The sequence below is a fragment of the Doryrhamphus excisus genome, linkage group LG14 (genome assembly GCF_037039965.1).
Source record: "Doryrhamphus excisus strain RoL-2023G ecotype Guam linkage group LG14, RoL_Dexc_Guam_v1.1, whole genome shotgun sequence".
In the NCBI taxonomy this organism is placed as follows: Eukaryota; Metazoa; Chordata; class Actinopteri; order Syngnathiformes; family Syngnathidae; genus Doryrhamphus; species Doryrhamphus excisus.
In genome coordinates this window covers 19,361,656-19,388,296 of record NC_136370.1, presented here as the reverse complement: position 1 = coordinate 19,388,296, position 26,641 = coordinate 19,361,656, and the positions used below count along the sequence as shown (strand labels likewise).

Sequence of the window (26,641 nt, the reverse complement as noted above, 5' to 3'; positions counted from 1 at the left end):
CACATTTAATGATTATTTATTCAACATTCAAACACGTTTTGTTACTTGTGACGTCATGAAGCGTGAACGCTATTGACCATGTTTAGTCCTGCAGCGGCCTAATGGTGACATCTTGTGGTAAAAAAGTGAACTTCTCTCCTATCATTGGAAGGCCATTTGGCTGTTCACGTCTTCAAAGGCTGACAGAGACATGACGTCATGACAATGATGTAATCACGTTATTGCTGATTAGCTGATTAGCTGATTAGCTTTAACGGTGAAATTAATGAGATTGCTACAAATGTCCTAACTTGTTTGATTGGCGTGTGTGAGATGATTGACAGCTTGACTGGGATAACCTAAGCTGTTTGCTTGTCAGCCAGCAGAGGACGCCAGTGCCAACATGAAGGCAGCCATGTTGTTTGTTGTTGTGTTTACTTCTTGGCAAAGAACTTGCGGAAGACTCTCATCCTGGTTTTGCTCACATTGTCGTCCGGGACCAGTAGCGGTGCGGGGGGGTTGTGGGTGTCACGGGAAGGGGGCTCTGAAGGAGGCGGGTCGCGGCGCCGGAGAGTTGTGTCTGTAGTTGGATGGAAAACAAACATATTAGCATGCTAGCCTGCTAAATGTGTTTTGACTTGGCACCTTTACTGAGGGGCTCCCCACCCTCTGGATAGCGATGCTCGTGGTAGAATGTGTGGGGGGGTTTGGGCGGGGGCTGCCTCTCCGTGGTTGATTGTATCTCGTGTTCAGCACGCCCCAAATCATCCGAGTCAGCGCTGCCGGGACCAGCGAGACCCTGCAGTGCCTTCAACCAAAGCTGCTGAAGATCACGTGTGGACGCCGCAAACAAATACTGAGCGCCATCATCCAGTCTGATGTTCGCACAAAAACACACACACACACACACAAACACACACACACACGTCATTACTGTGTCTTGTGTCGCGTGGCGGCTGTGGTGGACTCACATGACTTTGAAGGTGTTCTCCTTGATCCTCACGTGAGGGTCCTCCCTGCACACAGCCCCCAACAAGCTGACAGGAGGCCACCTTGAGGTTCCCTGTGGAACAACGGCACACGCTCACATCTTCAGCCAGCTTCTTCTTCTCCTTCTTCATTACCTGAGCGGCTGCCGCTTCATCCTTGAACAAGCACAGCGTGTTTCCCTCCACGACAGCAAAGACCTCCTCCCAGTGGTCCTGACCCTGCAGTGGGAGTCAGCTGTCAGAGGCGGGGCAACCAATCATAGATGAAAGCTTCTTACCTTGCTTCCGCCCCGCTTCAGCTTGATCTCCAGCGTTCCTTCCAGCGTGCGTGTTGCCTAGGAAACGGTAGATGTCAACAAACATCACACATCTCCATGTCTGTGTCGGCTAATCTGACCTTAGTCGTGGACTCCCTTTCTTCTTCTAGATCTTCTTCTCCTTTTTCTTGTACGTATTCTTCTTGGTCGTCATCTTCCTGTGGCTGCGGCGGTGACTGAGGAAGCTCCGCCCCTGCTGAAGGAAGGTTACGTGATGCAGGATCTACCTTGGCGGCAGAACCCAGCAGGTCAGGAAGTTGGCTGCTGGTTGCTTGTGTGTGGTCCAGGTCTGTGATTGGTGGATGGGACTCCACCTGCTGGTTTGGAGGAGGAGACATGGTGGGCTTTGGAGGCAAAGGAGGTTTGACTTTAGGGGAGCTGGAGCCAAGCGGTCCAGGAGGTGACACGGTGGAGGTTTTGGAAGCCATGTTTGCTGCTCTGCTTCTTCCTGGCGATCCAACATAACTGCAGTACTCCTCCTCCATCTCCGTGTGAGATCTCCTGCTGCTGGAGCGCTCTGGGAGGAGTCTGGTCCAGCTTTCTTCACGGGTCTTTGGGTCGCTGTATGGACTTTTAAGATCTGATGCTTTACGGAGGGATGAAACTCTGGTAGGTGGTCTTTTCTGGAGGGGCTCCTTCTCCTGCTTTCCGTGGAGAGCGAGCCTCCTCTCTCTCTGAAGAACAGTGGATGGAGATATGTGGAAGTCTCAAGTAGACATTGATCAGTGTGATTGCTCCTCAACACTTGATGTAAAGAACTAACCTGGGTGGTCTTCTTGTTGAGGGCATCAAAACGCTCACTTTGGGCCTGGATCATGGCCTCCATGTCCTCCTGCCTCTTCAGGAGATCCACAACATCTGACAATGAATCCTGGAGGAACATGGGAAGACCTTACACGGACAAGAAAGAGAAGATGGTCACCATGCTTGACGACTCACCCCGTAGTGGTGGTCCGTCAGCATCTCCTCGTAGGAACTGAGCCAACGCTCAGCTTGCTGCAACTCCTTCTGCAGAAGCTCCACCTCCAGCATCTCCTCATACAGCTGACGGGTCTCCTTCCAGGTCTCCTCCACATGATGCTCCAGCTCCTCCAGCTCACGGACACGCCCTTCCACCTTGAGGAGAGGATGTGAGAAGATGTGATAGCAGAAGGACAACAAAGCTGGTGCTGATGCTGACCTCTTTGGACATGAAGCTTCTGTCTTTCAGGAGATGCCAACCATCACTTTTCACCTCCTGGCACCTGATGACCAGTCTCTCCATCTGGACCTTGTACTCCTCGTGTCTTTTAATTAACTCCTCCAGGTCACTTCCCTCCCCAGCCTGCCCCTCCCCCTTCACCAGCACCAACATCTCCCGCAGCCACGTCCTGACAATGCACACTTCATCAGCTTCCACGAGGAACATTTAGTTGATGTGGAATGTTCTACCACAAAGAAGAGGACCTACATGAGCTCGGTCCAGACGGATAAGTACTTCTGGACCTCCTCCACCTGACCCAGCATAGCGTGGCGCCGGCTGGCCTTGTCCTGGATGGCGGTCCAGTAGGACTGCAGGTCATCAAGCCTGCGAGTCACGGCCACTCGGGCCTGAGGATGACGAGTGCTCAGTGTCCGGCTCTCCTCTCTGGTCCGGGTCACCTCGGCGGAAATCAGCAGCAGGTCTCTCTGAAGGACAGTGCAAGGACACCAAGTATCATTGATACGCGATACATCTTGATTTAGAAACAACAAACATTAGCATGCTAATGGCCTTAGACAACATTATCCATGTTAACATGTTAGCATGCTAATGGCCTTAGACAACATTATCCATGTTAACATGTTAGCATGCTAATGGCCTTAGACAACATTATCCATGTTAACATGTTAGCATGCTAATGGCCTTAGACAACATTATCCATGTTAACATGTTAGCATGCTAATGGCCTTAGACAACATTATCCATGTTAACATGGTAGCATGCTAATGGCCTTAGACAACATTATCCATGTTAACATCTTAGCATGAAGGCTGCCTTGGATAACATTATCCATATTAACATGTTAGCATGAAGGCTGCCTTGGACAACATTATCCATGTTAAGATGTTAGCATGCTAATGGCATTAGACAACATTATCCATGTTAACATGTTAGCATGCTAATGGCATAAGACAACATTATCCATGTTAACATCTTAGCATGCTAATGGCATTAGACAACATTATCCATGTTAACATGTTAGCATGCTAATGGCATTAGACAACATTATCCATGTTAACATGTTAGCATGCTAATGGCATTAGAGAACATTATCCATGTTAACATGTTAGCATGCTAATGGCCTTAGACAACATTATCCATGTTAACATGTTAGCATGCTAATGGCATTAGACAACATTATCCATGTTAACATGTTAGCATGCTAATGGCCTTAGACAACATTATCCATGTTAACATGTTAGCATGCTAATGGCCTTAGACAACATTATCCATGTTAACATGTTAGCATGCTAATGGCCTTAGACAACATTATCCATGTTAACATGTTAGCATGCTAATGGCATTAGACAACATTATCCATGTTAACATGTTAGCATGCTAATGGCCTTAGACAACATTATCCATGTTAACATGGTAGCATGCTAATGGCCTTAGACAACATTATCCATGTTAACATGTTAGCATGCTAATGGCCTTAGACAACATTATCAATGTTAACATGTTAGCATGCTAATGGCCTTAGACAACATTATCCATGTTAACATGTTAGCATGCTAATGGCCTTAGACAACATTATCCATGTTAACATGCGAGCATGAAGGCTGCCTTACATAACATGATCATTAGCATGATCATTAGCATGCTTTAGTATTAGCAGCTTCATTAGCATGAAGAGGGTGCTTGATAAACTGCAAGGTTAGCATCTTTAGCCTCGTCTAACCTCAAGTGCCTCGTGTTGCTGCAGGCGTGTATGGACGCCGTGCAGGTCCTGGTCCTGCTCGTCCGAGTCCAGCACGGCCTCCTTCTCGGCCATCCAGCTCTTCAGCTCATCCACGTCGTGATGAAACTGGTGAATGTCTCTGGCTGACTGTAAGTTCTGTGTAAATGTGGCGTCGTTCATCAGTGCTGTCCTCTGTTGTCTCCAAGAAGGTAAGCAGGTAGTACCTGCTCTCTGGTTCTGATGGCATCATCAAGGTCGTCCCACAGCTGACTAAGGGCCTCAGTCCTCCTGCGGGCCTGAGTGTCCTGTTGCAGTCCTCGACCGAGCTGCTGCACCGAGGTCAAGCGACTGCGACCTAGACCACGGACTTCTGACACCAGAACCTCCAGCTTCTTCTGAAGAACCTGCACTTGGTGGAAAAAAACATGAGGCCAAATAGAAACACAGACGACCACCATCTGTCTTTAGTTGTGATGATCCAAATGGTATGTGGACCTCCACGTCCTCCAGGTCTTGTCCACAGTCCTCTAAGTCCACCAGCGCCTTCCTGGAGGTCAGCCATGTTTGGAGTTCTTTGGCCTCTCTGTCAAACACGAAGAGACGCACCTGGTCCTCCAGAGCGCCGCGTCGGGACACACAAAGTCGTCCAATTGTGTCGAAGAGGTCAGACACAGACGACAGAGACTCGCTGACCATGTGACTGACGGGACAGGAAGTTGCGATGTTAGGACGTTATGATCTTATGACGTGAGGACAAGACGTGTGGCCGACCTGTTGGGATGTCCAAGATGTTGCAGGGAGTCTCCTCTGTCCTGCAGGCGGTCCAAAGTCCTCCTGTGGTTGTCCAGCTCCACGTCCACAGGGTCCAGCCTCCTGAGCAGCGCCTCTGCGGCCTCCTGGCTCCGCCCACAGTCGTTAGACTCCAGCATCTCCTGCTGCTCTTCCAGCCACAGCTGCAGCTCGCACAGCTGGACACGAGAGAGCGGTGATATGTTGAGGAGAACACGTCAGGAACCTTGGGACTCTTCTCGCTGGCTTTGGGGACGTCACCTCTGCAAGGAAGGCATGGATGCTGAGCGCCCCCTGGAGGAGCCTCTCCTTCATTTCCGCCTCCATCTTCACCTCCTCGTGGACACGATTGAGCTCGTCCAGTTGCTCCTGAATGTCATGTGAGGCAAAGTGACGACCTCTGACCTGTGGGCAACGCATGAGCAAAGATGTGAAGGACACGGTCCTCATGTGGATCCATAAAACCAACAAGGTTCCTCACCAAGCTGTGCCCCGCCTCCACAACCGCTTGGATCAATGGGGCGCGGCTGGAAAGCTCTTGCATCACCACCTGGAAGACGTTGTCTGCTGTGAAGATGGACACCAATCCATGTTCGGGACCGTTGACCTTCTCACCTGGTGCTTGTGAAGGAGTTGCTGGGAGCTGCTCAGAGAGCCTCCGCAGTCTGTGGATGAGATGGAGGCCAGTCGTTGTCTGAGCCAGTCCAGTTCCTCCTCCTGGTCTCTGGTGAACTGGAACAGGACCTGCCAGGCTTCTAGGGTGTCCCTGCGACTCTGCAGGGGCTGCGAGAGGCTGTTGTACCTGCATGAGACCACACAACATGTCCAACAAGTCCATGAACACAAAGGAGGTGAGAGATGTGTCCCACCTGTGGATGATGTTGGACACTCGGTTCTGGAGCTCCTCTGCTCGGAAGTTCCCCTCAGAGTGGAAGTTCTCCACCATCTCCAACAAACTCTGGAGATAGAGTCGATTTATTATTTATGTCATTTATGTCAAAGTTCCACATGGTGACTACCACAACACCTGAAGTCTATCTCGCAGTCCGTCCACCTCGTCCTCCAGACCCTGTAGAGTCTTCAACAGTGTGTTGACTGAAGGCAGGTCATTCCCACAGTCCTCACTGGCCACACCCCTTTCTACTGACTCCACCCACTCCTCCATGTCATCCAGGGAGCGCTGGAACTGCAGCGCCTGAGAAGGAGCATTTTGGTTTGTGGTCCAGATGTTTTGAAGATCTTCAAAAAATATGCTAAAGTACCTGATAGGCCTCCTGCAGACGGTTCTTCTTCTCCTCACAGCTCCTCATCAGAGCGGCCCAGCCCTCCGTCAGCTCCTTGAGACGAGGTTGCACCTTGGCCACGACAGTTCCACCATCAGATAGCAGCTTGTCAGCTTCCTGCAGGCAGACGCGTCGTCAAAACACACGTCCTCTCGTTGTAACCGCGCCACAGCGTGCACACCTTGGCGAGAGTGTCCACCCGGTAGCGGTTCGCCAGGATCTCAGCTTCCATACTTTGATGTTTCAACACTTTGGCCTGAAGGTTGCTGGCTTCTCTCCAGCTCTCGTCCGATGCCACAGCCTGACGCTCGTTCAACCACACGCACACCTGGAACACACATGGTGGACATAGACCACAGTCTAGTCTTAGTCTGGATCCACAGACCTGGGATTACTTAGCAAATTATTCATTCATTCATTTTCTATGCTTTTTCATGCTCATTCATTCATTTTCTTATGGCCGAGAGTGGAATTGAACTCGGGTCTCCTAGCTGTGAGGCCTGCACGCTAACCACTCAACCACCGTGCAGCCCGAATTATTAATAGTGTACATTCATTCATTCATTCATTTTCTACCGCTTTTCCTCACGAGGGTCGCGGTGGGTGCTGGAGCCTATCCCAGCTGTCTTGGGGCAAGAGGCGGGGTCCACCCTGGACTGGTGGCCAGCCAATCCCAGGGCACATATAGACAAACAACCATTCACACTCACATTCATACCTATGGATAATTTGGAGTGGCTAATTAACCTAGCATGTTTTTGGAATGTGGGAGGAAACCGGAGTACCCGGAGAAAACCCACGCATGCACGGGGAGAACATGCAAACTCCACACAGAGATGGCCGAGGGTGGAATTGAACCCTGGTCTCCTAGATGTGAGGTCTGTGCGCTAACCACTCGACCGCCATGCAGCCCATATTTACATATTAACAATAATTCATGGTTCCATTTATCACAGTGAGTCTTCCAGGTCCTGATGCAGCAAAACAGTCCCAGACCATCACACTACCACCACCATGTTTTACTGTTGGAATAATGTTCATTGGACGTGGGTGGAATTGAACCCTGGTCTCCTAGCTGTGAGGCCTGCACGCTAACCACTCACATAACACACACATTACAGTATGGGCAAGTCCAATAGAGTCCATTAGAGTCCTGATGAAGACCGGTAGAGTCCATTAGAGTCTGGTCAAGTCTGGTTAAGTCAAGTCTGGTCCAGTAGCATGGAGTAGCCACCTGGTAGCTGTTAGACAGGAAGTGCTGTAGCTGCAGTGACCGTCGCAGATCTTCGTGACGAGAGCTGGTCTGCTGCTGCAGCTGACTCCGCCTACAAGCCAGACGGACAGGTGTGAGCGGCGCCTGACGGACAACTTGATGTCATCTTCAGTGTTACCTAGCAACGAGGGCGTTGGACTTTGCTCTGATGTTGTCAGAATCAAAATGTTTCTGCTGGATCATCTTTTGTGCCAGTTTCTCCACTTGGTCCACCTGGTCTAGCTGGGCATCCAGGGTCTCTTCAAACTGAACATGCTTCCTCTGCAGGGTCTCCACCTCGGCCACCGAGTTCTACAAAGATATCAAACCTTTCCATAATGACCTTGAAGGCAGCAGCACGAAGGTGTGGTTAGGAGGTACCCCAAAATCCTGATTGGCCAAAACAGCTTCCTTGTTACCGATCCAACTCTCACATTGCTCCACAGAGGCGAGGAAGACCTGCAAAGACCAAGTCGGACCAAGAACTCTACTAACAGGATCTACTTGGATCCTGTTGCTGATCCAGAGGACGTTTGATTTGTTGCACTTGAGTCTGACCTGCAGCGAGCGCGCCTGCTCCAGCCTTGTGCTGTGGTCCTGCCAGGCTTGGTCCAGTCCATCTTTGGCATCTCCCAACTGGTTCAGAGCCTTCTGAATCTCTGCCTTGCAGCTGTGGCCAGACTGGATCAGACTGAGTCCAAAGTCTCGGACAGATTTGACACGCTCGGTCCGAGTGTCGATCTCCGTCTGCGTGAAAAGTCCAGTTCAGTAAAATCAATCGTAAATGTTGCTAACCAGAAGGACTTGGACTTTCCTTACCTTCTGGTCCTGGTGCTCCACAATGAGGCGGTCAGCCTCCGCTCTGGTCTTGGGGAGACCTTTCTCAGAAAGCTCACTGCTTTGTTTGAGGGTCCAGTCCAGCAGGAGGCGCTGGTTCGCCTTAAAGAGCTGAAGCTGATGAGCCTCCTGAAGCTTCTTCTTCCTAAAAGTAGAGCATTTACTAGACCCTGCTACGGTCCAGACCCTGGACCTGACATGGGGTCTGAAACCATCTCACCTGTGGTTCAACTCCTTGTTCAGAGCGGATAGAGCCTTATGAAGCTCCTCCTGTTTGTCCTCCAGCTTCTTGCTCATCACAGACTGAAGCTTCAAGTGATGGTGGACATCTTTATCCAGAACCTGGAAGGAGAAGACATTTAGATCTTCTTCTCACCATGTTAGGACGACCATAGCCATTTCATTACAACGACATGTCGCCGCCCCAGTCACCTTTGATCGCTCCTCGATGACCTTGGTCTCTCTCTCCGTCTCTTCATGTCGCCTGATCAGGTTCTCCACGCTCTCCACATCCACACCACAGTCCTGGTCGAGCAGAGGCATCATCTGCAGGGATGGTGGCCAACGGTGACATGAAGAAATAATGATGATGGTACGAGGATGACGGGTGACTTGGTTGACCAGGTTGGCATCAGACCTTCTCGTTGGCTCGGTCTCGGACCTCCTCCAGCTCTCTGATGAGCGCATGGACCACCAGCGCCTCCTCCAGCTTCCTCTTGTATGTGTTGAGATCCACATGGAACTTTGTCCACCTGAGGGGGAAGATGGGCGGGACATGTGCTGTTTGAGTGACAGCCGGCTGGTACCCCCAGGTGAGGCTCTACCTGTCGTTCAGTTGGTGTCTCCTCTGTCTGACGGTGTGAAGCTCCGTAGCGCTCTGTCTCTTCTCCAGTCGGGCCGCAAGCCGGTCGATGGCAGTGATGTGGGCATCATCTACTGTCACACCCTGGGGATCGAACATCGATCAAGCCATCATCAACATCATCCTGATCTTCAAGATCTTCCTTCCTCACCCCGCCTCCTTTTCCTCGGAACTCGGCGAGTTTCTTCAAAAGCTCAAGTCCATGTTCGTAGTCCTTCCCCACATCTCCCACGTTGACCATCACTTCCTGATGGACATGGCGGGCTGATAAGGCGCTAACATCACCCCAACCCACTTCCACCCACAGAAGGTCTCCCACCTTCTGTCGGATCCAGGCCTCCACCTCTTCCACCTTTTGCAGGAACTCCAGGAAATTTCTGCTGTCTTCCAGAAGCTTCCCTCTCGTGGCCACGGCCGTCTTCAGCTCCTCCCAGTGGCGCTCCAGAGCTTGGGTGCTCCTCCTGACCTCCTTGGACCTCGGGTGGCGAAGGGAGACCAGTTTTTCGCCAGCCTGGAGGAACACCAAATGAATCAGATCTTCCCTCCCCTCCATCATCTGACATGAGGTGGTCTCACCTGCCGTATCCCGCTGATGACCTCACCGTGCGCCAGGATCTCGGCTTCGAACACCTGATGCTTCTGCAGGAGCTTCATCTTAATCTGCAGTTTGCTGAGGTCGGCTTTTCCGTCGTCGGACAGTTTGAGCATGCGCTCGCTCACCCACGCCTCCGCCTGGAAGACCGGAACAAGGCTGAAGAAACGACCTCCCTGGGGAGTCTCCTTGGCGTTCCCGTTACCTCAGCAACATCTCGGTTGAAGACACAGAGCAGCAAGGACAGCTGAAGCTCCTCCCTCCGTTGGACGGACAGCTCTTTGATCCTTTCACGTCGCTGGAGGAGGGCTTTCAGTCTGCTTTGGACACGACCACTTTTCTCTCTGCTGAGCTTCTTCAGTCGACCAGCTAGGTCCTTCAGCGAGGCGACCTGAGCGAGGTCAAAGGTTATACCGATGCACTTTTGACAAATGACATGTCGGGCCCAACCTTGTCCTCCTGCGAAGTGAGCAGCTTCTCAAAAGCTTCATGATGTTTCATCAAACCTTCTGTCTCGTCCACCGTGTCACCCAGAGTGCTATTCTTCAACAAGACCTGAGGAGGTGAAGAAAAGTTGGACCACAAAGAACCTTTGTTGGTCTTGACAGTTCTCTCTACCTCCTGTGAGCCGCACGTCTTGTCCATGCTGCTGACATCTCTGTAGAAGATCTGCTCCAGGTGGACGTTCTCCAACCAAGCTTGTTTTTGGTTCCACTGCTCCTCCAGCTTCTCTCGTTCGGCCTGTAAGGCGTCCATCTTCTCCAGGACCTGCAGGGAGAGCCAGCAGGCACCTCGACAGTGAATCTGCAGGAGAACACACGGCATCTTCAAATCCTCCTTTACCTCCTTCCTGTTGCTTCTGTCCTGCTGCTGTATCTCCTCCCCCATGTCCATGGCCTGCTGGTACACCTCCTGCCGAGCTTCCATCTCTGCCCACAGCTGCTGGTGCTGAGATAGCTGGAGGTCAGCCATCACCACGTCGCTGATGCTCTCTTCTGCGGCCATGGAGACAATCACCTGACTGCTCCACAGCAGGTAGTCCTGCGTCTGGAGGGCCAGCGGTCACACGGTTGCCATCTTCATCAACAAGTGATCCTCATCATCGTGCTCCTTCTCACCGTGTTGAGAAACAAGTATCTCTGGCATGCTAGCTTTAGCTCCACCTCCCTCTGTTCAGTGTGGAAACGTAGCTCCTCCCACTGCTCAACCACTTGGTGTTGCACTTCCTGTAAGCGCAGCTTCAGTTGCGGTGAGCAGAGGTCCAGGATGCTGTCCACAGCGTCCAGCTGCTCCTGAAGCTGCAAGCAGATCATTCATACATTTTGAGGAGAACACGTCAAATGAAATCAAACATCTACCTGTTGTTCAGTGGTGGCTAATTCATGGAGGAGAGCCTCGTGTTTCCTGAGCTGCGACATCGCTCCTCGCCAGTCCTTCGCCATGTCATCTGGGATGCTCTTTTTCCGTTCCTACGCAAACACGCCCACAATCCAGCATCACTAGGAAGTCCTGCTTCCTGTGCGTACTGGCCCTTTAAGAAGCTCAGCAGTCTACCTGGATGAGCGTCAAAGCGTCACTCAGGTCTTGGTACAAGTGATGACATTCCTCCGCTTTCTGCAGCTGGCTCTGACGCTCCTTGGCCACGCCCCTCAGGTCCTCCCAGCATGCACTTGGATAAGGATAGTACGTGTGTGAGAGAAGCTTAAGGACCAAGGAGGTGAGCATACCTGAGCTCCTGCATTGCCTCCTTCACAGCGGCGCTCTGCGGGTGTTTGCTGGCGATGAGTCGAGTGGCGAGGTCGCTGCACGCGTGCAGTCGCTCCTCGGCCACCTCAAGCTGTTTGAGGAACGCTTGGAATCTTCTGCAGAGCAGCTGCAAAATCATGACAGCGTCACCATGATGTCAGGGCCAAAACGCTGTGGCAAAGATGGCGTCACCTGAACGTGCTGGTGGTCGCTGCCCACGTCCTGAGACTCCGCCGTCTGCCTCTGCTGGTGCAGCCACTCCTCCAACTCAGACGCCTCCCGTCTGAACTCGTGCAGGTGCAGAACTTCTCTTAACCTTTGACCTCTGCCGCAGGAGAGTTTGTTGGTGTCATCACAAGTGAAAAGGCGCCGCATCAGACGCTCGCTAGTGCTAACCTGAGCTTGGCCTGATGCTGCAGCTGCTGGTTGACACTACACAGGCGACTCAAAGGTCTGCTCAACTCCTCCAGATTCCAGTTCTGAACCGCCTGGTCCACCTGGTCTTCTAATTGGTCCACTTCTACCTGTAGAACCTCCAGCTGGGCCTGCAGAACCTGAAGATGCAGGAGCGTTATAGGTTGCTGGACGTGTTTACACTGGGGGAGATGTTCCAACCTGCTGCTTGCTGATGAAACTCTGCGTGGCCAACTGGTCTTTGCCAAAGTCCTCCAAGCTGACCAGGTCCAAAGCCTCCATGAGACGGGCCTCCAGCTCAGAACAGTCCAACAGCAGCTGTGTCATATAGAGATGTTCTCCTTCAAGCTGTAAACAACCAGCGCCGCTCACCCGACGAGAACCTCTTCCTCACCTGCTCTCTGGTGATGGCTTTGCTCAGGTGGGCTGCTCTTCTGCTGCACGCTTCCTCAAGCTCCGCCCACTCTTCACTCAGGCCTCTGCACCTGCGGTGACAGCAAAACATTGGAGAGGAGCTTCACTCATTCATTTCTATGTATATGATTATCAGTGGGCTGCACGGTGGTCGAGTGGTTAGCACGCAGACCTCACAGCTAGGAGACCAGGGTTCAGTTCCACTCTCGACCATCTGCATGTGTAGGTTTTCCGGTACCGGTACTCCGGTTTCCTCCCACATTCCAAAAACATGCTAGGTTAATTAGCCACTCCAAATTGTCCATAGGTATGAATGTGAGTGTGAATGGTTGTTTGTCTATATGTGCCCTGTGATTGGCTGGCCACCAGTCCAGGGTGTACCCCGCCTCTCGCCCCAAGACAGCTGGGATAGGCTCCAGCACTCCCGGCGACCCTCGTGAGGATAAGTGGTAGAAAATGAATGAATGATTATCAGTGCACCTTTTAAGGACTTCCTCAGCATGTGATTGGCTAGACTTGGCCAAGTCCCGCCCCTTCTTTAGGACATGGTTGAGGTGCTTCGAGTGGGCGTTCACCTCAGCCTGCAACTCCTACAGAAGCGAACACATCTTCAGTGACCTGGCGTGAAACATCATCAGCGACCGAAGGGGCGGAGCCACACCTTGTGTTTGTGCATGAGGCTGACGGCGCCCGCCAAAGACTTATCGTATCCTGTAGAGCCGCCGGCGGGCACATGTTCAGAGATCCAGTTGAGCTCCAGATCCACGTCATGATAAAACTCAAAGAGAAGTACCAAAGCCTCCAGCTGAGCCCGGCGCCGGTCCAGAGGCTTCTGAAGGGACTTGAACCTGCATCAATAACAGCGATGACCGCCTTGAGTTCCTGACATTGTAAATCATCCACTTATGATTGACACTTACAGGCTCAGGTAGGCGTCGGTCTCCTGCAGGATGCGGTATGAGTCAAAGTGGTTGGATGCCAGATGTTTGGCCCTGCCCACAATGGCGTTGATCTTCTCCGCCAGCTGCTTGGCGTCCTGCTCGAGCTGCTGATGCTCCTTCAAGCACAAACATGGCCGTTGCTGCAACACATGCACACGCCGTTTGGGCTGGGGTCACGTCACCTTGAGTAGCTGGCGGCTGGAACGGAGGTCGTGACCTTTGGCACCGTTGTTGAGCATCCACTGAATAGACTCGATCTTCACCTTGGCGTCCTGCAGGACACGTGGCAACGTTATTAAAGGTCAGACATTTTGATTTGTCGTCTGGCACCTTCAGAAGCTCCATCAGCTGCTCCTGTTGGCCCGCCTGCCTCAGCTTGTCGCCGCGGTCGGCCATCTTATCCTGGAGACGCTTCCAACGGCTGCTGAGTTGAGAGGACTTCCTGCTGATACTCACATTGTTGTCGTGGTCCTCACGGCCCAGCTGTGCACACACACACACACACACACACACACACACACACACACACACACACACACACAGGTTATGGTGCCCTCTGCTGGCCGGCCTCAAACCAGCGACACCAGTGACTTCTTTACCTGGACCACTCTCTCCAGCCACACCTGGTGGGCCTGCATCTCACGCTCGGCTGCCTCATGTCTCTTCAGTTTGTAGAGGATGTTGGTGGGCTCGCGGTACGACTCATCCTCTGCCACCTTGAACTTCTCCTCCATCCACAACAACAACTCGTCTGCATCCCTGTGGAACTCCTGCACGAGGAATCAAACACACGTCACTTTGAGATCTTGGCATGAACCTACACGTCAAGAAAGGTGGCTTCAGATTCATGACCTGATATTTCTTGGAGGCCAGCAGCAGACGTCGCCTCTCGCTGCTGCTCTCCTTCAAGTCCCTGTTGATCTTCTGGATGTTTCTGCTCCTCTGCTGGATGCTGACACACACACACACACACACACACACACACACACAAGACACAGTCATACAGTGCACGTGCACGTGCACACACCTCACAGAGCCTCACTGTTTAGTGGCGTAATGTTGCTGGCTGACGAGCTCCTCGCTGCGCTTGGAGAAATGATCCACACGTTGGTCCAAAGCCTTCAGGAGAACCTCCAGCTCTTCCTGCCGAGCCAGCAGACTGTCCACTGCATCCACGGAATCCTGGGACCACCGCAGTCCACGTTGTTAGCGCCCACTTGTACGACTACAAAACCCACCCCAGTGACATCCTCACCCCGACGTCTTTCACCCTGAGTCGGGTTTCGTGTCCAGACAGAGCGGTCTCGATCCGGTCTCCCTCCTGGTTCAGTCTCTGCAAGTCCATCTGCTGGTCCAAGCGCTGCTTCCTGTTCATGCATAGGTGCTCCAACTTGGACCAATCAGCTTTCAGCTCGTCAATGACTTGTCGGATGTTGACCCCGGTAGACGTTCTGTCTGACGACCGCTGTAGAGACTCGCCCAATGTCTCCGTCTCCTTCAGTCTGAGACAACAGGAAGGGATGGATGGATGGATGGATAGATACTGGCCTAGATCTATTGGTCTAGATCTATTGGTCTAGATCTATTGGTCTAGATCTATAGGTCTAGATCTATAGGTCTAGATCTATGGGTCTCGATCTATAGATAGGTCTAGATCTATTGGTCTAGATCTATAGATAGGTCTAGATCTATTGGTCTAGATCTATAGATAGGTCTAGATCTATGGGTCTAGATCTATAGATAGGTCTAGATCTGTAGGTCTAGATCTATAGGTCTTGATCTATAGGTCTAGATCTATAGGTCTAGATCTATAGATAGGTCTAGATCTATAGATAGGTCTAGATCTATAGATAGGTCTAGATCTATAGATAGGTCTAGATCTATAGGTCTAGATCTATAGATAGGTCTACATCTATAGATAGGTCTAGATCTATAGGTCCAGATCTATAGATAGGTCTAGATCTATAGATAGGTCTAGAAGCACGCATGAACCAGATCTATAGATAGGTCTAGATCAATAGGTCTAGATCTATAGGTCTAGATCTAGAGATAGGTCTAGATCTATTGGTCTAGATCTATCGGTCTAGATATATAGATAAGGCTAGATCTATTGGTCTAGATCTATAAGTCTAGATCTATAGATAGGTCTAGATCTATAGATAAGTATAGAAGCACGCATGAGCCAGATCTATAAATAGGTCTAGATCAATAGGTCTAGATCTATAGGTCTAGATCTAGAGATAGGTCTAGATCTAGAGATAGGTCTAGATCTATTGGTCTAGATCTATCGGTCTAAATCTATAGATAAGTCTAGATCTATTGGTCTAGATCTATAAGTCTAGATCTATAGATAGGTCTAGATCTATAGATAGGTCTAGATCTATTGGTCTAGATCTATACATCTAGTCTATAGATAGGTCTAGATCTATTGGTCTAGATCTATCGGTCTAGAACAATAGTCATTGGTCTAGATCTATAGATAGGTCTAGATCTATTGGTCTAGATCTATAGATAGGTCTTGAAGCACGCATGAACCAGATCTATAGATAGGTCTAGATCAATTGGTCTAGATCTATAGATAGGTCTAGATCTATTGGTCTAGATCTATAGGTCTAAATCTATAGATAGGTCTAGATCTCTAGATCGGTCTAGAACCACGCATGAACCAAACCTCCTCTTCTGCTCCTCCATCTCCAGCAGGAGCTCCTGGTGCTCCTCCAGCAGGGCGATGGCCGAGGCCACGTCAGTCACCACCTCCTCCTGCAGGAGGCGGTCCTGGATGGCGATGGTCCAGCGCCGCAACTCCTTGGCCTCCTGCTGGAAGCGGTGCAGCCTCAAGGCCTCCTCCAGGAGGCGCTGGCGGTTGGCAGCCTGACTCTTCAACTGAAGACAAGCCAACATCAGGAAGTTTCTCCGGGGGGGTCTCATGAAGTCTGACTCACCTGCTTGAGGAGCGTCTCCAGACCTCGCACCTCCTCCATGATGGCCGCGCTCTCCGCTGGACTGCAGTCCTGCTTCCTGTCATACAGGAAGTGCCAATAAACGCCACATGGTTAGCCCACCATCAGGAATCCTCACACACGATCTGACTCTTACATCTTGGCCACGCCCTTCAGGTACGCAATCTTGCCCTCCAGCGTCTTGATGTCTCGGACCACATCGGCCTGGTTCTGCTGGTCGGCCCGCAGCATGAACAAGCCGCCGCCCACATGTACGTTGGCGCCATCCAGCTGCTCCAGCTGGGCCTGCAGCTGCATCCTGGCCTCCTGGCAGCTCTGGAGGAAGGAGTGCACGTCGGCTGTGCTCAGCAACTCACGCGCCTTCTCGTCCTTCCGACGCTGGATCCGATCCCACCTGAGGTCACGTGCATGCTCAATGCCTGGTTTAATCATCTCGTCTAGTCCTCTTCCAGTCTAGTTTAACCATCTAGTCTGGTCCTCCATCAATTTAGTCTAGTCCTCCTCCAGTCTAGTTTAATCCTCTGGTCTGGTTCTCCATCAATTTAGTCTAGTCCTCCTCCAGTCTAGTTTAATCATATAGTCTGGTCCTCCATCAATTTAGTCTAGTCCTCCTCCAGTCTAGATGAATCATCTAGTCTGGTCCTCCATCAATTTAGTCTAGTCCTCCTCCGGTCGAGTTTAATCATCTAGTCTGGTCCTCCATCAATTTAGTCTAGTCCTCCTCCAGTCTATATGAATCATCTGGTCTGGTCCTCCATCAATTTAGTCTAGTCCTCCTCCAGTCTAGTTTAATGATCTGGTCTGGTTCTCCATCAATTTAGTCTAGTCCTCCTCCAGTCTAGTTTAATCATCTAGTCTGGTCCTCCATCAATTGAGTCTAGTCCTCCTCCAGTCCAGTCTAGTCATCTAGTCTTGCCGTATTCTGGTCTAGTCCAGTTGTCCCACAGCATAGTCTAGCCTCCCTTGCGTGTAGTCCTCCTCCGGTCTTGTTAAGTCCTCAAGTCTAGTCTCCCTCCAGTCTCGTCCTGCTCTAGCCTATTCTAGTCCTCAAGTTTAGCCCTGCTATCGTCTAGTCTAGTCCTCCCATCTGGCCTTCCTCAAGCGGACTCCATTCACTAGTCTAGCACGTCTAAGTGGTACCTGCTGGAAATGCTGGCGTGGCGGACTTGGACTTCTCTGTGTTTGCTATGTCGGCTCCTGACCAACTGCTGCGACATTTTGTTGATTTCATCCAGCTGGCCACGCCCACTCATCAGCTCCGTCACAAAGTTCTGGAAAGTTCTTATGGTAACTATCGTGATGACGAAGGTATGTGATGGTGCTATAAAAGTTCACGTAGCGCTCAAGCGCTGACCTCGTATTTGGCCTGCAGAACGTCCATGTGGGCAGCGTGCGTGTGGAAGGTGTTGAGCACGTTCTCCTTGTCCTCCATCCAGGACTCAAACTCCTGGCAGCTGTTGTAGAAGCGATGCAGGAGCAACGCCTCCTCCAGAACCTTCAACTTGGACTGAAAGCACAAATGAGAAGTAAAAAGGATCTGCTGTGCTGCCTTGCTCACCTGCACCAGATGGCACAGAGTCTTGTAGTCCTGGTCCAGCCGGGCCTGTGTCTGCTCCACAGTGTCCTTCTGGTACTGAGGGTCCGGCAGCCATGTTGTTTGGATCTCAGATGTGCCGCGGCGCATCGAGCGGCTTCGCCTTGGACGGCTCAGATTCCTGCTCTGGTTGTCTGTGATGCCTTTGGCGGGGGCTGGCGAGGTGGGAGGAGCCTAAAGAAAGAAGGATGTCAAGTTCATGAAGTTCTGCTGAACATTCTTCTGCGTCTGATCGGACCAGTACTGGCAGCATAGTCAGGTAGGTCTTGGGGACCGGCTGCTGGTGTCCTCGAGCATCTCTGACCCAGACTCTGTCGTCATCCGGGTCGGTTCTGATGATGGTCACTGTCTCATTGCGATCCAATGGAAACTCACCTGGAAGTACAAGAACCAGAGAACACTTAGAACTGGACTAGTTCTGTGAAGGTGGTGGACCGTGTCAGGCTGAGGTACCTCGACTGTATCTGAAGCGGACCTTGGCCTTGATTCCCTCGCTGACAGAACCAGTACCACTTTTGATGACTTTTGGACCATCTTCATCATCGGATGAATCGCTGTATTGGATCATGTGACCCGTCTGGGGTTCTGCCTACAAAGACATCAAAACATGTGAGAGGGTCTGCACATGTGCGGCCCGTCATGGCGATAGAACTCACCGTGAACGCCGTCAGCTGTGCTGCGTTTCTCGCGTGCTCTGACAGTCGCTTCATTTCCACGCCGTAGGACGCCATTTCTTTGTCCAAGCGTAGGTGGCGCTGTAGCAACGCCGCCGAGCTGGACTCATCCTTTCCGTGGTCCTCACTGGTCAAAAGCGGCTTCTTGTCACTCAGCCAGGAGTTCGCCTCTTCCACGTCTGCGAAGTACTGAACCCACAAACGGAAGCGCTCAACATGGACGCTCCATCTGCTGGTTCCGTGATTGGCGTCTCGACTGCTGACCTGTTTAATGGCGGCGGCCGCCTGCAGTCTCTGGTGACGTGCGATGGTCTCAGCACTCAGGTGAGTCCAGAGTTTCTTCAAGGTTCTGATCCACTTTTGGATGGTCCGCTGGTTTGATGAATTCTGCTTGTTGGTCAGATCATGACCTCGACTCAGAAGACGTTGATACACGGACTCCTGGGCTTGGAGATCCACCTCCAGCGCCTGCAGTGAATCAGGAAGTGTCAGCTCATTGGATCATACATTGTGTGTGTGTGGGGGGGGGGCTTAGACGTGCACCTTGTGCTTGTGTTGGGCCAACTGCACGTGGTTCAGGTCTCGGCCCAGCGACGCCGCCTGCAGCTGCAGCCAGCGCTCGTAAAGCCACGCCTCCATCTCCTCGCAGTCATGGAAGAACTCAAAGAGTCTGAGCTGAGCCTCCAGCTGGATTCTCCTGAGAGTCGGGAATCAGCGCGGGAAATAGATCATCCCACACAGGTCAGGCATAGACAGGAAGTAGAAAAGTAGATCATCCCATACAGGAAGTAAACAAGCCATACAGGAAGTAAGAAGACATGTAAAGTTTGTTGATATCTTGTGAATGAAAAAGCACCTGCTGCTGCTGTGTGAGATCAAAGATTTATATTGCGTGTCCAGAGCTCTCACTCTGCTCTGGATCTGCTGATCATCTCTGGACTTTCCCTGAAAGAAGCAAGTGAAGCAGTGAGCATCCCACCGGACCCCCCCGCCAGGACCCCCCCAACCTCTCAGATGAAGAAGCGGGTACTTTGAGGGCAGCGCTGCTGATGACGCCGATCGTGTCGCCGTGTGCGGAGATTTGAGCTTGCAGGAGGTCGTGCTGCTGGAGGAGGGCCTCCACCTCGGTCAGCTGCCTACCCAGCTCGGAGGAGGTGGCCTGGGTCTGCACAAACCATGAAGTTCATACTAAGTTCATGCTAAAAGATGTACACGTATGTGTGTCTGGAGCACATACGTGTAGATCTTTCAGCTCTTGGGAGACGATGTGGATGTCTCTCAGGATGCTGAGAGTGGACACTACATTTCCCAGCAGCCCCCTCTGCTCCTGCAGCTGCTGCAGCAGCTCCTTCCATCGCCCACTGATGTTCTCCTCCCTGTCAAACAGTGTTGGTTTAACATGCATGGAAATTTGTGTCTCCAAGGGAGCGTCTGCACCTCCTGATGATGCGCTCCTTGCTGTGGTAATTTTCCCTCCTGATGGTGTCCGCCATGTTTCGTAGAGCAGAGAAACGAGGCTCTCTGGCCTGAGCATCGGTGGCGAGGGCCTCCAGACGCCTCCTGGCCGCCTGGGCCTCCTCCAACGTGCTCAGACCTCTGAAGTCCTGCCTGCGGATCAGGCGCAACGTGTCCTCCAGATAGCCTTCCCTCAGAGCGGCCTGAGGAGAAGCGGCCTACTTGAATGCTGGACTCCTTTATCGGAATCTCTTCTATTTGATTACCTTTCTCTCAAACTTTTGGGCCAGTTGCTCCAGGTTCTCCAAGCGCAGGAGTGCCTCCTGCAGGGCTTGTTCTCGCTCATGTTCCGCTTTCTCCAAAAGACTCCAAGCTCTCTCAATGTCACTGAGGGTTTTACCTTCACAAAGCACACAAAGCATCACGCAGTGTTAGCTTAGTTTTGTACCCCTGCTAATGTCCAATATGGCACAGGGCTAGCAGCTAGCGTTAGCATTGGCTGGTGACTTTTAATAAATATCATATCGGCATGGATAAGGAATAAAATGCAATATGAATTTATTTGGGGCTGCACGGATGCGAGTGGTTAGCACACAGGCCTCACAGCTAAAAGACCGGAGTTCGATTCCACCCTCGGCCATCTCTGTGTGGAGTTTGCATGTTCTCCCCGTGCATGCGTGGGTTTTCCCCGGGTACTCCGGTTTCCTCCCACATTCCAAAAACATGCTAGGTTAATTAGCCACTCCAAATTGTCCATAGGTATGAATGTGAGTGTGAATGGTTGTTTGTCTATATGTGCCCTGGGATTGGCTGGCCACCAGTCCAGGGTGTACCCCGCCTCTCGCCCCAAGAAGACAGCTGGGATAGGCTCCAGCACCCCCGCGACTGTACGCAGCCCGTACTCAGTCGTCTTATATTACAATATTTTCTAGAGGAATAAGCATCCTGAGGTATCAATCCACAAAACACACCAACACTGCCACCTAGTGCTCACCACGAGGTACAGCATTATGAAAACCTGAGGTTGTCAGAAGAACATGGTTACTTCAGATGGTTTTGGCGTACCTTCTGGGGGCGTGTAGGCTCTTTGGTTGTTGGCGGCCAGTTGAGTCTTCAGACTAAACAAGTGGGCTTCGATGGCCCCACGTTCCTGAGGAGCAAACAAAGACTCTCAGGGGTTGTTTTTTTCCCCCCACACATCAAGTTCATGATCTCACCTGATACTTGGGAGGTTTCTCCAGCATCCTGTAGGTCTTGAATGCTGCCATGAGCACCTGCAGCTCCCTCACTGAGTTTGGAAAGGTTCTGTTGTTTAGGCGCAGCACCTGAAGGCACCCGAAAGCTCAATGACTCTCATTGCTTACAGAGAAATTGTCTTCTTACCATCATTTGGATCCACTGCAGGAGATCAGACATCATCTTCTCATAGTGGACCTTCATGGCGTCCAGCTCCATCAGCAAGCCCACCATCTAAAGAGATGTTCCATTCTTAAAGCTCAGATGTCCACAAACCAACAGGAAGGAGTTTAAACATGGATCCTTCAGCACACACACACACACACACCTTGTGGAGGTTCCATGTGGAACACTCTCTTCTGTACTTCCTCTTTACCCACAATCCACTGAGGCTGCCCCCCACTGACATACCTGCCACCCCACCCCCCCAGGTCTTCACCCCACTGGTGCTGACATCATGAGCCATCCTCTGTTAACCACCTCATCAACTTAATGTCTAAGCCCCGCCCACAAGGAGATGGTTGCTATAGAAACGCGACTAAAAAGACTCATGTCCTCACTGGTTCTTCTTCTTTGTGCTGCACTTCTACCTGCCTGTGTAATCCCGCTTTAATCCACACTAACAACTGGATTACATGACGTCACAGTGATCAGACACACCGGCCACGAGAGGTCAGTATTGCAAGAAGGGTGTAGTTCTCTTCTTGACCGCTAGATGGCAGAAATTCACATAAAAAGCCGACCGGTCCATTGGACTAAACAGTCCAGATTAAGCTAATCTAAATAGTCCTAATTGCTAGATTAAAAGTGTGTCTTTGATGAAATGGAAGGATGGACGCTCCGACCTTGGCGAGCCTCTTCTGGACGGTCTGCTCCTGCTTGACCTTGGAGAAGTAGTGGTAGTACAGAGACACGTAGGTCATGATGGACTTCTCGTCCGGGTGCGCCATGATGTCCTCCACCTCCAGGAGCTGCATGATGCCTAGCGCTCGCTCGGCCACGCTGAAGGCGTGGTGCAGGTTACCCCGGGCATCATCGCCATGGAGACGGTTGTAATCAAACAGGTCGGGCCTGGGAGGGTGGATGGGGCAATCATGTTACCGTGTGTGTGTGTGTGTGTGTGCGTGTGTGTGTGTGACCTGTGGGCGTGGATGAGGGCGTTGAAGGCCAGGCCGTCTTTCCAGCTGGAAGTGAAGTCCTTGACATCAACGTTAGCGTAACCTGATGTCTTCCGCTGACACCAGATCAGCAGGGCCTCCTTTGCCGAGCGTTGGATGCTGCTGGCTCCGCCCCCCACCTAAGGGAGGAAAGGAGGTGAGCCAAGGAGAGAGGAAAGGAAAGAATGGTTGTAGGTTGGTGTTTGGGGACCTCGTCCAGGTTGATGCATCCGATCTGAAACCTGAGGATGATGATCCAGAGCAGACCCAGGATCAGCGTGCGGTCCCCGTCCACCACGTTCTCGGGACCAATCAAATCCACTCGAATCTAACACCGTGACAAAAACATCGTAAAAAGACGCTGTAGTAATAAAAGCTACCACACGGTGGCACTACACGCTTTGTCCTCAGTGACAGCGGTCACAACAGGAAGTCACCTTAGTCTTCAGGAAGTTGATGGCGATGCTGTTGTTCTCCAGGAAGTGGACCCTCAGTTTACGGCGGCTGGGCGGCGGCAGCGTCACCGTGGCGATGAGCTCAAGCAGCCGGATCAGAACCACACCGGTTTTGAGCTCCGTGTAAACGTCTGTCAGCTCCATATTCTCCTACGGGAGCGAGCATTGTGACCTCAAACGGGCTAGCATTTGATGCTAAGTTAGAAAATTAGCATCGTCAGGATGCTAACAATTTGACGTTTCCTTCTGGGACTAGAACAACAACACGTGGAATCTTTCCAGAGGACTCCGTCAGGAAGTTCACAGTGAACAAATTTCACCTCCATCATCTGCGAGAGGCCTGCTGCTTCCCTCCAGCGTTACATAACTTCCTAAAAGTGCTCACTTTAAATAGTTTACTGCTTACTTCACATATTTACTTCTAAAGGAACTCAGCGCTAAAATAGAGACCAAGACCTTCAAGTGCTTTGACATTTCATGACGCAATTCTTCCTTTGTTTGTTCCACCAAATCAGTACCGTTGGCTTGTTGGAATGCTCTCAAAATATGTCGATATAAATATAAATATGTTTTTTTCCACCTCCAAATATGATACTACACATATTGAACCACTGAAATCAGGGTGTATCGGTCCATCTCAGGGAAGTTGGTTTCGTTTTTGAATAAGTTTCCTAAGTCAAGATGACTCATGGAAAGGGGAACTGCACTCTTTTTGGAATTTGGCCCAAAATGAGTTAATATGAGCTACCTAACAACTGACGTCATGGGAAATTCCTACACTGACGCTAAAGCCCTCACAAAATAAACAGTGTTGCATTGACATAACTGACTTGTATATTAACCAAGCTACATTGATATTATTGTTGTAGCAGCTAGCATGAAAAATGTGTTTCATCTGGCGGACTAACGCGATGCCTCGCTAAGTGGACACCGTGCTCTCAATTTCGCTACAAAGACTCAACAAGATTTTCCGTCAGCATTTTTTTTACCCGATGACTGGAGCACACGTGCTGGAAGACACAGCCATGCCAAGGAGAGCGGACATCGTAAGTGTTGTTGCTGCTGTTGTTATTGAAGGAAGTAGCATAAGTTTGTATGTCAACCCGCCTAGGAAAGAAGTTTCGATTGTGTTTTAACTCATGAAAATATGGCAAGATACTGCAACTATTACATGTTATCATGTAACGTTAGTCAAAATAGGTGTGTCCTAATGACTTGCATTGTTAGCTAGCTCATATTAACTTGTTTTCTTGTGTTATGATGCACAGAAAAGGGAAATATTAGCTCGTGTTTCACATACGTAAGTAACAGGAGTGACTTTATAGCATACAATTAGCAAATAAGTGAAATATTGATGCTAATAGCAAGTTGGCACTTAGCATGTCAATGATACATTTTAGGAAAAGAACAGGGTTTAAGGTATTTTTAATCAATATTTTAACATGTATTTATTAAATATGCAACACAATCAATGTGCAGGACACTTTGGGTAATAAAAATGTATTTTACGGTTCATTTTATTGTGCTTTTATGCATCCCGGAAATGCTAACTGGAAATAAAATACCAAAAGAACAATGAGTCCAAACTAGATAAGAGAGAATAAAGAAATAAAGCTTTGGCTTTATAGTTTAAAGTCCACTTTGTGAGCTAAAAGAAGACAATTGCTGACAGTAAATAAATCAAAGGAAAAAGCAAACAGCAACCAGAAACAACACATATTAGCATACTAGCTAGCTAGCTTATTTTGCAGTCACATTTGACATCTGAGCTAATAATGCTAAAGGAACCCAAACACATCCTCACCCTGTTCTTGGAGAAGACGCTGTTCATCCATTTGGTGAAGGTTTTCTTCTGGACCGCCATCCTCTGCTCTTGAAGTTCTCGGACGCGCCCGGCGCCGTCCTCGTCTCCGTCCATCTTGGCTGACTGGGGGGGTCAGTGAGGCCCAAGGTCATTCTGGTTCACTTTTACAACCTTAACATTCAGACTTGAAATGTCTGCTGGATTTGACTAGAGTGAGACAAGACCGCTTCGTGTGTCCATAGAAGACATGTCATGATGTTTGATACCAGGAAGTCAGAGCAAAGCTAGCAAAGTTACTTTGTGTCCTGGATCGGTTCTGGCAGACAAGAACCTTCCACGGGTCAGCTGGACCAGTATAGTCAGTACTGGACTAGAACTACTAGGACCAGGACAATTAGCAATTGACTACTATAACTAGGACTCCAAAAACCAGGCCAAAGAGACTAGTTCATCTCAATGACTTGGACAACTAGGTCTGGGACATCTAGACTAGGACAACTAGGACTAGCACAAATACACTTGGACAATCAACACTAAAGTAGCACAACTAAGACCAGGACAATTAGAACTAGACTAAGACAACTAGGACCAGGACAACTAGAACTAGCATAACTAGGACCAGTACAATCAGCACTAGACTGAGACAACTAGGACCAGGACAAGTAAAACTAGCATAACTAGGACCAGTACAATCACCACTAGACTGAGACAACTAGGACCAGGACAAGTAAAACTAGCACAACTAGGACCAGGACAATCAGCACTAGACTAAGACAACTAGGACCAGGACAAGTACAATTAGCACAACTAGGACCAGTACAATCACCACTAGACTGAGACAACTAGGACCAGGACAAGTAAAACTAGCACAACTAGGACCAGGACAATCAGCACTAGACTAAGACAACTAGGACCAGGACAAGTAAAACTAGCACAACTAGGACCAGGACAATCAGCACTAGACTAAGACAACTAGGACCAGGACAAGTAAAACTAGCACAACTAGGACCAGGACAATCAGCACTAGACTAAGACAACTAGGACCAGGACAAGTACAACTAGCACAACTAGGACCAGGACAAGTACAACTAGCACAACTAGGACCAGGACAATCAGCACTTGACTATAGAGAAGTAGGGCTACAAAAAACAGGCCAACAAGATTAGGACACCTTTGATGACTAGGACAACTAGGACCAGGACAACTATAACTAGCACAACTGGAACCAGGAGAATCAGCACTAGACTAAGACAACTAGGACCAGGACAACTAAAACTAGCACAACTAGGACCAGGACGGTCAGCACTTGTCTAGGACAATTAGGACTACAAAAACCTGGCCAAAAGGACTAGGACATCTGCGATGACTAGGACAACCAGAACTGGAACTGGACTAGGACAAGTCGGTCTGAGACAACTAGGACTAGCACAGCTACACTTGGGCAATCAACCCCAGAACGACTAGGACCAGGACAACTAAGTCTATAAAAATCCTGCCAAGACCATCTACAGTGACTAGGACAACAAGGACTGGGACCGCTAGTGGGACTAGAGCACATCCCTGAGGAGAAGGTAGGTCGCTGTGGTCCACAATGTTAGCACAGCTGTGACCTGCAGACACGTCCATTTGAAGGTGCATCTCAGGCTGAAGACGCCTGCTGAGTCCGGACTTGGACTTTGCTGCACTGCTGTCTAAACATCTCAGAAGAAGCGGATCCACGGAGAACGCTAATGGACTCAAAAGTGCTGAGTCATTCAGCAGTTTTATCTGCCAACAAACAGCAGAACCACAACAACGGAACAATGGAACCACGGTCCAGATGCAAGAAAAACATTAAAGAGTTATCGAACCTGGTCTTCAGGCAGCGATCTGTCCAAATGGTGTGTGTGTGTGTGTGTGTGTGTGTGTGTGTGTGAGACCTTTGAGCAGGTTTTACAGCACCAGCACCTGACGCACCACCTGACCAG

The 26,641-nt window shown here is 50.4% G+C and overlaps 1 protein-coding gene across 2 annotated transcripts; it reads right to left on the bottom strand.

Moving 5' to 3' along the window:
* sptbn5 (spectrin, beta, non-erythrocytic 5) lies at positions 1 to 24,791 on the bottom strand. 2 transcript variants are annotated; one of them, XM_078796081.1, is made up of 78 exons: positions 24,675 to 24,791; positions 22,853 to 23,020; positions 22,627 to 22,743; positions 22,398 to 22,555; positions 22,104 to 22,329; positions 21,406 to 21,492; positions 21,240 to 21,347; positions 21,088 to 21,172; positions 20,289 to 20,422; positions 20,005 to 20,225; positions 19,805 to 19,943; positions 19,598 to 19,732; positions 19,424 to 19,512; positions 19,111 to 19,264; positions 18,832 to 19,035; positions 18,550 to 18,756; positions 18,347 to 18,482; positions 18,132 to 18,268; positions 17,858 to 18,067; positions 17,654 to 17,806; positions 17,440 to 17,570; positions 16,436 to 16,693; positions 16,282 to 16,357; positions 16,011 to 16,222; positions 14,595 to 14,841; positions 14,382 to 14,521; positions 14,192 to 14,291; positions 13,939 to 14,109; positions 13,670 to 13,822; positions 13,522 to 13,611; positions 13,319 to 13,455; positions 13,060 to 13,246; positions 12,879 to 12,988; positions 12,379 to 12,469; positions 12,186 to 12,302; positions 11,967 to 12,124; positions 11,763 to 11,895; positions 11,552 to 11,697; positions 11,379 to 11,493; positions 11,183 to 11,293; positions 10,943 to 11,122; positions 10,668 to 10,871; positions 10,443 to 10,592; positions 10,275 to 10,379; positions 10,030 to 10,215; positions 9,809 to 9,964; positions 9,552 to 9,743; positions 9,384 to 9,479; positions 9,195 to 9,316; positions 9,008 to 9,122; positions 8,803 to 8,916; positions 8,591 to 8,712; positions 8,353 to 8,515; positions 8,092 to 8,280; positions 7,915 to 7,992; positions 7,673 to 7,845; positions 7,516 to 7,606; positions 6,463 to 6,609; positions 6,261 to 6,398; positions 6,026 to 6,193; positions 5,868 to 5,956; positions 5,614 to 5,800; positions 5,480 to 5,548; positions 5,260 to 5,403; positions 4,981 to 5,177; positions 4,705 to 4,909; positions 4,434 to 4,613; positions 4,210 to 4,365; positions 2,736 to 2,953; positions 2,466 to 2,655; positions 2,225 to 2,401; positions 2,049 to 2,156; positions 1,366 to 1,959; positions 1,247 to 1,303; positions 1,104 to 1,187; positions 951 to 1,042; positions 625 to 854; positions 1 to 559 (listed from the first exon to the last, which is right to left on the bottom strand). In XM_078796081.1, exons 1-78 carry the CDS (start codon positions 24,786 to 24,788, stop codon positions 414 to 416), a joined length of 11,877 nt encoding a protein of 3,958 aa, XP_078652207.1. In that variant the 5' UTR covers positions 24,789 to 24,791; the 3' UTR covers positions 1 to 413. The 2 variants fall into 2 exon arrangements, with proteins under 2 accessions (XP_078652207.1, XP_078652208.1); XM_078796082.1 differs by lacking the exons at positions 22,104 to 22,329; positions 22,398 to 22,555; positions 22,627 to 22,743; positions 22,853 to 23,020; positions 24,675 to 24,791 and adding an exon at positions 21,587 to 21,818.
* Between the last annotated feature and the right edge of the window lie 1,850 nt (positions 24,792 to 26,641).

Bases quoted from the DNA above. Each gene is read 5' to 3' on its own strand.
- sptbn5 (XM_078796081.1), bottom strand. From the start codon at position 24,788: ATGGACGGAGACGAGGACGGCGCCGGGCGCGTCCGAGAACTTCAAGAG. The intron at 6,399-6,462 runs GTGTGCACGCTG...GTCTGCCTGCAG, and splicing joins GGGTGGACACTCTCGCCAAG to GAAGCTGACAAGCTGCTATC. The intron at 6,194-6,260 runs GTACTTTAGCAT...GCTCCTTCTCAG, and splicing joins GTCTGCAGGAGGCCTATCAG to GCGCTGCAGTTCCAGCGCTC.